Source organism: Lipotes vexillifer, unplaced genomic scaffold, assembly GCF_000442215.2.
Source record: "Lipotes vexillifer unplaced genomic scaffold, Lipotes_vexillifer_v1.1 scaffold982, whole genome shotgun sequence".
Classification (NCBI taxonomy): domain Eukaryota; kingdom Metazoa; phylum Chordata; class Mammalia; order Artiodactyla; family Lipotidae; genus Lipotes; species Lipotes vexillifer.
This window is the reverse complement of record NW_006789467.1, coordinates 2,160,883-2,172,148: the sequence shown is the minus strand read 5'-3', so window position 1 is coordinate 2,172,148 and position 11,266 is coordinate 2,160,883. Positions and strand designations below refer to the sequence as shown.

Here is an 11,266-nt window from a genome sequence, read left to right as displayed (position 1 = left end):
ATTCCTGCTTAGAGCTGAGTGATAGTCCGTTGTCTGGACGGACCACGTTTTGTTTATCCCTTCGTCAGTTGATGGACAGGCGGGTCATTTGGGGGTGTGCAGGAGAGAGGAGGGGTTCATTGCAGATCTCTGCCTGTGTCACTGACGGCGTGGTTGTGCTGCTTACCGTAAGGTGGGGTGTCATGGAACACGGAGCAGGTTTGAGGAGGGACGGCTGTCGGACGTGGGAGTAGTGGAGCCAGAAGGGACGTCCAGGCCGGCAAAGCCCGGCCGCTCTCGGAACCTGCCGACTCAGCCACGGGCGGACGCTGAGGCCGGACGGAGATGCCTCCGAGTCCAGGAGGCCCCTCCGTTCTTGTGCCCGAGGACCCCTTGCCCCTCTGGTATCTGAGACACAGGAAGAATACAAGTAGGAGAACACCCTGCCTTTACCTTTGCTGGGGTTCGCAAAGCATCTCAGTGGCGTCAGGGGAGGACATGTCCTTGCAGGTGGGGTGGGTAGGATTCTAAACTTGCCGTCACCACCCTCTGCCCGTGTAGACGACCCTCACCCGCCGTGGTCGGATCACCTGGTGGTGAAACCATGCCAACCACTTGTCCACTCCCCTGGGAGAGAATCTAGGGGTGTGTGTAGTGCCCCCCGTGGCCAGCCCAGGAATGCTCTGTAATATCTGGGGGGACGGGGGGGGCGCCCCCCGGGCCCCCAGCACCCAAGCCCTCCTTTCCCGAGCGCCCCGCCGGAGCCCCTCCCCGAACCTGCCCTCTGTGGGGAGAGCCACTGCCTTCCGGGGTGAGTGCCCCCGTGGCTAATCCACTGGGGGTGAGGGCGTGGAGAAAGGCCTGGCCCTTGGCCCTTGCTTCAGCGTGGGGCAGCCCTGGAGGGCGTCCTGGGGCAGAGCCGCCCTGGGAGGAGCTGAGCCTCTGCTGTGACCGCTCCACCACTGCCCCCCTCTGCAGCCGGCCCTGCTCCCCCCCTCCCCCGCCCCTGCAGGTGTGGGTCTCCACAGTTCCCCCCGGGGTGAGTTCCTTGTGCACAGCCCAGAGATCTCAGGGTCTGTTTCCCTAGGAACAGGCCTCTGACAATAGCGGGTCCTCAGTTTCAGTGTCTGACAGGCCAGAGGGAAGCCTTGCTGAGATCCCAGCCCCGTCCCTCCGGCTCAGGCTGAGCCCCGCAAGACAGTCCCTCCCGAGTGGTCTCTGCTGCCACCTGCCTTTGCTGGTTGTCAGAGCATCAGGGATGGCTTTAAGGGGCCCCTTTCCTGGGCTCCCAGGGAATTCATCTGACATATTTGTGGTGCAGTTCTGCACGGCCCATTTCTAGAGAAAGTTGGCTTCTGAAGAGGAGAGGGGTGCTTGGAACACGTGAGTGATTTCTCACTTTAAAGGGAAGCGTTGGAAAGAAACCACGTCACCGGGTGTGTGAGCGCCGAGTGCGGTTCTTGGACTAGAGGAGCTGGGCTCAGGGGAACTGGCTGGGTGCGGGGGCAGCTGGAAGCCGACAGTCGTCAGGGGCAGGCTGCTGGTCTGAGCCACTGAACAGACTGTTCTTTTCAAATGATTTAATTTTTCTCTCCATTAGTTTACTCTGCGAGAGGAATATAACAGTATCTCCCTGTTACTACCCAGCCCCTGGGGGAAGAGTTGTGAAGCTACTTAGGGCTTTTCTTTTTCTTCTTTTAAATAAAAGAGCTTTCCAGAATACGTGGCTAAACTTGGGAGAATTATCCCAAAATCAAGAAGGAAGAGCGATGTGTGTAATTTGGAAGAGTGCACTCACTGGCTTATGGGTTGGCTGGCCTCAGCCGCGCTCGGCACACATCACAGGGGCCCCTCCCCGCCGCTGAGCTTACACTGGTGCCTGTGCTCATGACCCCAACACGGGGGACTTAACGGGAGGCCAGAGCCGCTGAGAGGCCGGCAGCCTCTGCTGCACGCAGAGACCCTCCTCAGGCCCTCGGCCTTGCCTCACCTGGTCACATCCTCCCGTTTTAGTCCCAGCCAAGTAATGGGCGTGTTTCTAGACCCCAGGGGAGCAGCCCTCAGCCTGAGGGTTCCATGATGTGGAGCCCAGTCACTCTGCAGAAGAAAGGCCAGGTCTGACTCGGGATGCAAGACTCACAGGTGCCCTCCGTGGCTGCTTTTTGTTTTGTTTCGTTTTGTTTGCGGTACGCGGGCCTCTCACTGCTGTGGCCTCTCCCGTTGCGGAGCACAGGCTCCGGACGCGCAGGCTCAGCGGCCATGGCTCACGGGCCCAGCCGCTCCGCGGCATGTGGGATCTTCCCGGACCGGGGCACGAACCTGTGTCCCCGGTATTGGCAGGCTGACTCTCAACCACTGCGCCACCAGGGAAGCCCTGTGGCTGCTTTTTAAAGGCTGCCAGACGTCAGCCTTCTAGTAGCCAAGGTGTAGTGGTTCTTTCTCCTTAAGAGTTGCCTTCCGTCTATTAAAGTAGCTATTATAGAACATAAGACCTCTGGTCTTTTCCATGTGTTGTAATTTTCTTGGACCTGTATTATCATTTAACGTGCATACACGAGGACAGAGAGAAATAATAGTTTTCTTCGCATGCCTACCATGTGCCAGGCACTGTGATAAACTTGTGAAGTGCACTGTTTCATTTAATTGTTCAGATGAGGAAACTGAGGCAGGGAGCTGGAAGGATACAGGGCTTGGTCTGGCAGAACTGGGATTTAAACTCTGCAGTCTGGCTCCGGGCCTGCAGCCTCCGCCCCTTGGATGTCACACAGCAGCCTTCAGGCTCCTGACCCCCCTGCAACGATGGGCATGGCCCTCCAGAGCCACCCTTTCTCACCATCACTCTCCCCCTTACCTTGCCCACACCGGTGCCCTCTCTCTCTCTCTCTCTCTCTCTCTCTGCTCCTCCCTTCTTCCCTTCCTTCCTTAGTTATCCTTTGTCACAACCTCCCAGTTGGAAACCAGTGCAATACTGCCCTCCAGTGTTTGTTTATTCATTCATCAACTGCTCATTAGATGCCTCCTATGGGTCTGACGGTGTTGGCACCAGGGATAGATACACCGGGGAAGACTGCAGACGGGCTCTGTCCCCACAGAGCTTACAGCCCACACGTTTTGAACATTAAATGCAATTGGAAAAAAATTGTATCATATATGGAGACCCCCCCCTCCCAAATCTAGTAAGAAATCTGTTAGGTATCAAGCTTATGTTACCTACCAAATATATAGTTATTTAATAACAGAGAACTACAGAAACAGGGTATAGTTCATAATAATAAAATGATTAGTATATTCAGACAATAGAACACTATGCAGCATCTAAAGTAGTGACTTAGGGAATCCCCTGGCGGTCCAGTGGTTAGCACTTGGCGCTTTCATGGACGAGGGGTCCGGGTTCAATCCCTGGTTGGGGAACTAAGATCCCACAAGCCTTGTGGCACGGCCAAAAATAAATAAATAAAATAAAGCTTTCCTTAAAAAAAAAAGTACTGACCAGAGCAGTGTGTATCATCATGAATACATCTCATAAACATAGTTGAAAACAAGTTACAGAAGTGTAATCAGCATAGCATATAACAGGACACAGTATAATATAGGACAAGAGCATCTATCCGTAGGATACAATGCAGTATAATACAGTGCCCTGAAAAAGCTTCATACAGTGTAATATCATTTGTGTAAAAATTTAAAAACATCCAGAACAGGGGCTTCCCTGGTGGCGCAGTGGTTGAGAGTCCGCCTGCCGATGCAGGGGACGCGGGTTCGTGCCCCGGTCCGGGAGGATCCCACATGCCGCGGAGCGGCTGGGCCCGTGAGCTGTGGCCGCTGGGCCTGCGCGTCCGGAGCCTGTGCTCCGCAACGGGAGAGGCCACAACGGTGAGAGGCCCGCGTACCGCAAAAAAAAACAAAAAACAAACAAACAAAAAAACCAAAAAAAAACCCATCCAGAACAATACTGTGTATTATCTTGGTCACGTCCACATATAGTAAACCTGAAAAAACATTTGAGGAAAAACCACTTGCCAATTTTTGGACACTCTCTGGTGTGGGAAGGAAGGTTGAGGCTTTAACAAACGTTAAAGATTTCTCAGACGTGGCAACATTTAACCATTGGTTCATCTGTTTTGGTGCCTGGTTACCGTCACCTTTGGTGCTTTTCTGTATATTGAGAACATTCACCGATTAAACTTGAACAGGTGAAATGGGCGTGTTGTGCGCTTCTCTGTGTCTGGCGTGTGCACATTTCTGGCATTGCTGTCACAGGGATGTTCCTCTAAAGAAACACTGTAGCTACAGAGGTTTGGGGGGTGTGTGGGGGGGTGTCAGCCTCCTGGGGCCCCAACAGGGGGCGCGGCGGCATAGCAGACGCGAGGCGGCTGGGCAGCACCGCGGAAGGGGCAGGAAGGAAGGGTATTTAATAAGCACGTGCAGCTTTCTGTAGGCTGTAGGAAGGGGCCCAGAATTCCCCCGTTTGGCCAATTAACATCCACCATGTTCCTCTGCACATCTGTTGCCTTGGCCGTTTCCGAGGCTCAGGATACAGAGATGGTGCCGGACACACACGTGCCCAGAGCTTCCTTTGCCGTTGCATCGATGGGTCTGATGCTGATGTACCGGCAGCTTTTTCCTGTCCAGGTGACCAGGGAACCTTCCTTCTCTTCCAGGTGGAAAAGGATTATTCTTACTTGAAGGAGATATGCGATCATCAGGCAGAACAGCTGAGCAGAACCAGCCTCAAGCTGCAGGAGAAAGCGTCGGAGAGTGACGCGGAGATTAAAGACATGAAGGAGACCATCTTCGAGCTGGAGGACCAGGTGGAGCAGCATCGAGCCGTCAAGTTACACAACAAGCAGCTCATCAGTGAGCTGGAGAGTAAGTGGAACCAAGCCCCGGGCCGCGTGGGTCAGGAGGGCGGGGAGCGTGCTGGTGAGAGGTCTTCCCCGGGCGTGTGCTGTGGTCTCCCCGGAAGAACGGCAGTTAAAAGAGACAGAATTGTCAGTCTCCTCGACTGAGCTGCGAAGCAGGTGATACAGAAGAATGTGGATCGTGGGCAGACGCACCGCGTGTGAGCTGCTGCTGACCACACAGCAGGTGCCAGCAGGTGTTGCCATTGGGCTCTGATGGATAGAAGGGTAGTGGGCAGGGGGTCGGACCGATTCGGACGGCGTGTGCTCTTGGCCTCAGGAGAAAACAGTTCCAGCATGGGCCCCATGGATGGTTGGTATCACATGACTTACAGATGTTACCCACTACTTACTCAAGAGGCACCAGCATATGCCTTACCTGTGAACCGGTTGCTTGTTTTGAATAGGGAGGGATGTTTGTCAGAGATGAGTTAAACATTGCCTTCCTTGTCCAAATAAGCCTTATCAAATGAGCGCATCTAATGTGTTTTCCCTTCGTAACAAAAGAATTGGTGTGCAGAGCTTTTAGTGGCACCGGCCTTACTGGCAATAGCACGGCTGGTTGCCTGAAAAGTCCCCCAACGGGTACAGCCCATCCTGATTATTGGAGGAGCCCTTATTTTCGAATTCACCTGCTCGCCCAGACTGACTTGTAACCCCCAAAACCAGTACTCACAGTGCTCCCACTGCCGCCGGCGCCGGTGCAGAGCTGCGGAAAGCTTGAGGCTCCCGACGTGCAAAACGTCGGGACCAGAGGCCCATGGGAATGTAACCCGTCTTTGCCGCGGGAGCTGATCCCATGTGCCTGGCGACTGTACGTACCTGCCTCGACTGTGGCACCTGGCCGTGTAGTCTACGCCTCGCTCTGGTGGTCAGTGTCACAGCTACTCCGTGTGCAATGTGGGGGTGACGACAGGACACTCAGCATCACTGTCACCCAGGCTCTTCTCAGCGGTCACACCTGAGAGTACAGCAGAACACCTGACGCCGGACGGGACAAGTGCAGGGCCAAACAGGGGGAGACCTGTTTCGTTTGTATTTTGTTTGTTTTTGCCTCAGTGATTTATTGTTGTCGAGAATTCGGTCATACTGTCCCCAAATCCTAAAAAGTCAGCACAGACACACCAAGAAAGCAGCATGTAATTACTGTCCGGAGCACATGTCAGGCCCACTTCCTCTGGTTATGTCATAATGTGTACAAGACTGAAAAGAACAGTGACAGACCTGCATCTTTTGAGAAGCCGTTAACGTCTGTTGGGGACGTTAGGGTATTGATAGGTGTCTTTTCGAACACGAAAATCCACCTCGAGATGAACCGCTCCTCCCCCCTTAAGACCCTTCAGAGGAATGGACAGAAAGATAAAAAGAAGTTACGGAGCGCTGTCCTTTTCTGCACCATTGACCCCAGACACAAACCCTCAGGCCCCACGTGTGAACCTGAACTGCTGGGGTAGAACCTGACCATGTGTGGGTTTTTTGAAGCTTTTCAGGTAGTTCCGGTTCGTATCCTTAATAGACAAGGACGGCTTTGGAGGGACCGTGAGGACCCACTGGAGAACTGACATTACGTGTAACGGATGCAATCAGATTTAAACTGAACCACTCTTGACAGCAACGGGGAGAGAACTAGAGACAGAGAGGGACTGAGGATTTATTTTTTTTTTAGTTTCTAATTCAATTTTATTTTATTATTTTTTTATAGAAGTAGAGTTGATGTAGAATATTGTGTAAGTTACGGGTGTGTAAGACAGTGATTCAGAATTTTTGAAGCGTTACTCCATTTATAGTTATTCTAAAATATTGGCTGTATTTCCCGTGTTGTAAAATATATCCTTGTAGCTTATTTTATACCTAATAGTTTGTACCTCTTAATCCCCACCCCCTATATTGCCCCCGCTTTCCTCTCCCCACTGGTAACCGCTAGTTGGTTCTCTATGTCCGCAAGTCTGCGTCTTTTTTGTTGTATTTACTGGTTTGTTGTATTCTTTTTTTTTTTTTTTTTTTTGCGGTACGCGGCCTCTCACTGTTGTGGCCTCTCCTGCTGCGGAGCACAGGCTCCGGATGAGCAGGCTCAGCGGCCATGGCTCACGGGCCCAGCCACTCCGCAGCATGTGGGATCTTCCCGGACTGGGGCACGAACCTGTGTCCCCTGCATCGGCAGGTGGACTCTCAACCACTGCGCCACCAGGGAAGCCCTGGTTTGTTGTATTCTTTAGATTCCACGTATAAGTGAGATCATAGAGTATTTGTCTTTCTCATTCTGACTTATTTCACTGAGCATAACACCCTCCAAGTAAGATGTTCTTTACTAAGGAAAGGAAGTCCACTCCCCAGTGGAGCTGTTGACATACACCCGCCAGACCCTCGTCACCCTGGGAGATTCTGAGTCTGTGCAGAGTCTGGGGCTTGAACATCTCCTTTGGAAATCTTCCCAAGTGATTCAGAGTTTTAACTGCAGTTAAGTCCCATGGCTGTAGAAACTGACCTAAAAGTCACGGCGGTAATAACCAGCCATATCCGCTGTTACGCAAAAGCCCTCCCTCCACCTCCCGGTGATGAAGGACGTTCAGGATGCCGCGTGCACTTCCAGGGAGGCTGAGAGTAAGTGTGTGAGTGTGAGCCGCTGTTTGCCCTCTTCCTGGAGCTCTGTGAGGCCGTGCCCTAACCTCACACCGCCGCTCTCCCGAATCATCCCACTGTCTCTTGGAGGAGCCACCACCTCTGGCTCCCGGGCTCAGGACGCTGAGATGGGGCCCCGGCAGGCAGAAGGGGTGGGCTTCAAAGCCTGTTGCAGGATCTGGGTCTGCTCTGCTTCTGAGCTTAGCTTCTCCCCAGAGTCTCGAGGCTTTTCCAACTCCGTCTGCCTGTTCATTTCCAGGCAATGTGATGAAACTGGAGGAACAGAAGTCTGACCTGGAGAGGCAGCTGAAGACCCTGACGAAGCAGATAAAGGTGAGACGCGGTCACGGCAGGGGTGGGACGCCCTCCATCATTTTACTGGAAGTGTCCCCGTTAGCATAGGTTTGGACACCTTTGAGAGGTACCCTGATGACTCTCTGGCCCGCTGTGTATAGCAGGTGTGTGGGGCCCGGGCCCTGGAACCACGAGCGGTGTGGCTAGGAGGGAAGTTCGGGAGGCCTGGGTTTCAGGACGGGTGCCTGGGCGCGGTCTGCCATGGGCGCGGCCTGCGGCTCTTCCAGGATGAGACGGAGGAGTGGCGGCGCTTCCAGGCTGACCTGCAGACAGCGGTGGTGGTGGCCAACGACATCAAGTGCGAGGCCCAGCAGGAGCTGCGCGCTGTCAGGCGGAGGCTGCTGGAGGAGGAGGAGAAGAACGCCCGGCTGCAGGAGGCGCTGGGGGGCGCGCGGGCCCGCGGCAGGTGGGTCGCGCCGCACGCGCCCGGGCCGGGCCGCCGGCATCCACGCACGTGATGCTGCGCGTCTGACCCGGGCCCTCCCCTGCCCTCCAGGTCCCTCTGCCCCACCCCCGGCCAGGGAAGAACTAACCCCAAGGCCAGGGAAGAACTAACCCACGGCCAGGGAAGAACTAGCCACACGGCCAGGGAAGAACTAGCCACACGGCCAGGGAAGAACTAACCCCACGGCCAGGGAATAACTAGCCACACGGCCAGGGAATAACTAGCCACACGGCCAGGGAAGAACTAGCCACACGGCCAGGGAAGAACTAGCCCCACGGCCAGGGAAGAACTAGCCACACGGCCAGGGAAGAACTAGCCCCACGGCCAGGGAAGAACTAGCCACACGGCCAGGGAAGAACTAGCCCCACGGCCAGGGAAGAACTAGCCACACGGCCAGGGAAGAACTAGCCCCACGGCCAGGGAAGAACTAGCCACACGGCCAGGGAAGAACTAGCCCCACGGCCAGGGAAGAACTAGCCACACGGCCAGGGAAGAACTAGCCCCACGGCCAGGGAAGAACTAGCCACACGGCCAGGGAAGAACTAGCCCCACGGCCAGGGAAGAACTAGCCACACGGCCAGGGAAGAACTAGCCCCACGGCCAGGGAAGAACTAGCCACACGGCCAGGGAAGAACTAGCCCCACGGCCAGGGAAGAACTAGCCACACGGCCAGGGAAGAACTAGCCCCACGGCCAGGGAAGAACTAGCCACACGGCCAGGGAAGAACTAGCCCCACGGCCAGGGAAGAACTAGCCACACGGCCAGGGAAGAACTAGCCCCACGGCCAGGGAAGAACTAGCCACACGGCCAGGGAATAACTAACCACAAGGCCAGGGAATAACTAACCCCCGGCCAGGGAATAACTAGCCACACGGCCAGGGAATAACTAACCACAAGGCCAGGGAATAACTAACCCCCGGCCAGGGAATAACTAGCCACAAGGCCAGGGAATAACTAGCCACAAGGCCAGGGAATAACTAGCCACACGGCCAGGGAATAACTAGCCACACGGCCAGGGAATAACTAGCCACACGGCCAGGGAATAACTAACCACACGGCCAGGGAATAACTAACCCCCGGCCAGGGAATAACTAACCACACGGCCAGGGAATAACTAACCCCCGGCCAGGGAATAACTAACCACAAGGCCAGGGAATAACTAACCCGTGACCAGGGAAAAACTAACCCCAAGGCCAAGGAATAACTAACCCCACGGCCAGGGAATAACTAACCCCAAGGCCAGGGAATAACTAACCCCACGGCCAGGGAATAACTAACTCCACGGCCAGGGTATAACTACCCTCACGGCCAGGGTATAACGAACCCCACGGCCAGGGCATAACTAGCTCCATGGTAGAAATATTCTGCCCAACACCATCACCACCATTCCCGGTGGTGAGAAAGCTCGTCACTCGAGGGGACACAGTTTTAGCCAAGTCTCCTCTCCTTGGAGGAGACGATGCTCTTACATCTCATTGTTGGTCCAGGCAACTCGTGTCGGTCACCCTCACCCAATGGGAGAAACTTGACCGCTTCCTGGGGCCTGGCCGCCAGGTGGAGGCCTCACCGTCCTGGCCCAGGACCTGCTTCTGTATTAGCAGCCCCCGTGGGCTCCCTGCAGAAGACCTTGAAATAAGCCACTTTATTAAAAAGGGTAAGCGTGGAGAACATATGTCCGGCTGATACGTGATTCCCTTCTGCTCTCGAGGGGATCATTACAGTCCATTACCCAAGCAGGCCCTTCTTGACAGCGAGCTTTCAGAATAAGCTGTTCCAAAAGTGAGCCCAGAGTGGGTTATTGTTTAAAATTTAAATGGTTTACAAACAAGAGTATCAACAGTATTTTAGGCTTCAGCTCATGCAGCGCCATCTTTTTCCCAATCAGGAATAGATGTCCTTGACGTTGAGGTTCTTGGTTATTAGAAGTTTTTTTGAATTTTTGGATTTCTCTCTACATAAAATGTAGTAGAATTTAAAAATCAGATTTATTAAATTCTGGATGCAGATTTGAACAGTTTGCCCTTTTTACCTGTTTTCCAGGGTTGACAGGGGCTGGATTCCGAGCCTCTGGATCTGATATAGTATCATGAACTTCACAGCAGTGGAAGGAGTAGATTTCTGCTCAGAATTCTCTTTTGATTCTCTTACCAAACTTGCTTTAATCAATCTGGCGGCCCTTTGTTTATAAAAATCAAGATCATAATTTTATAGTCACACCTATACCCTCTGGCCACCAAAAGCACGTGAATTTTAAGGGAGAAGCAGAATAGGAAAACTAGATTTCATAGTGTTCCCTATTGAAATGATTGTGAGGTCATTCTGGTTTGCTTTGGTGTCTGCTTTTGTATATTTGTCCATGCGTCTTGCTTTTCTATTGTGTGTCGTTGGAAGAGGAACCACGTAACCTGCATTGCTTCATATATACGTGAATTTACAGATAAATTTACAGATAAAAGATAAAAGACAAGCCTTGAGTTTAAGAGGTGGCCCTAAATAAGTTATTGTATGGGATGCTGCATTTCTTACTTAGGTTCTAAGATACAGGTCAGATTATACAACTCGAACCCTGATACCATAGGAAATCTGCGTGCGTCTTGACAATTTAGGGCCCCATGTACTACACCCAACATTTTCAAACTTAGGGTCACTTTTTTTTTTCAAACACAGTATGTTTCTCTTTTGATTTTCCAGTGATTTGCAAATCTACCTCCTAATTCCAGCAGTTTAATCCCTTATCACAAAATGTTTCAAAATTCGAGAACTGACAGCAGTTCAGAACGTGGCGTGCTGCTGAAACCCTGCAGGCGTCCGTGGTTTTCTTCGCTGTCACTGCCCTTCAGAGTGGTTTCTTATCTGATTTTGCGCTGCCCCGGCTAGCTGCCCCTTCTAAAGCATTGGCTGTTGGAAAGTTACTTGCGGGGCTTCCCTGGTGGCGCAGTGGTTGGGAGTCCGCCTGCCGATGCAGGGG

The 11,266-nt window shown here is 53.2% G+C and overlaps 1 protein-coding gene across 3 annotated transcripts in view; it reads left to right on the top strand.

Moving 5' to 3' along the window:
• The window catches only part of SPECC1 (sperm antigen with calponin homology and coiled-coil domains 1), a 186,744-nt gene that overhangs the window by 110,411 nt on the left and 65,067 nt on the right, over window positions 1–11,266 (top strand). The window contains exons 4-6 of one of the 3 annotated variants that reach the window (XM_007462667.1): window positions 4,641–4,848; window positions 7,759–7,832; window positions 8,081–8,259. In XM_007462667.1, coding sequence (XP_007462729.1) covers window positions 4,641–4,848; window positions 7,759–7,832; window positions 8,081–8,259 — 461 coding nt within the window. Of the gene's footprint in view, window positions 1–4,640; window positions 4,849–7,758; window positions 7,833–8,080; window positions 8,284–11,266 lie in introns of all 3 variants that reach the window. The other 2 variants (XM_007462666.1, XM_007462665.1) reach the window with 2 other exon arrangements.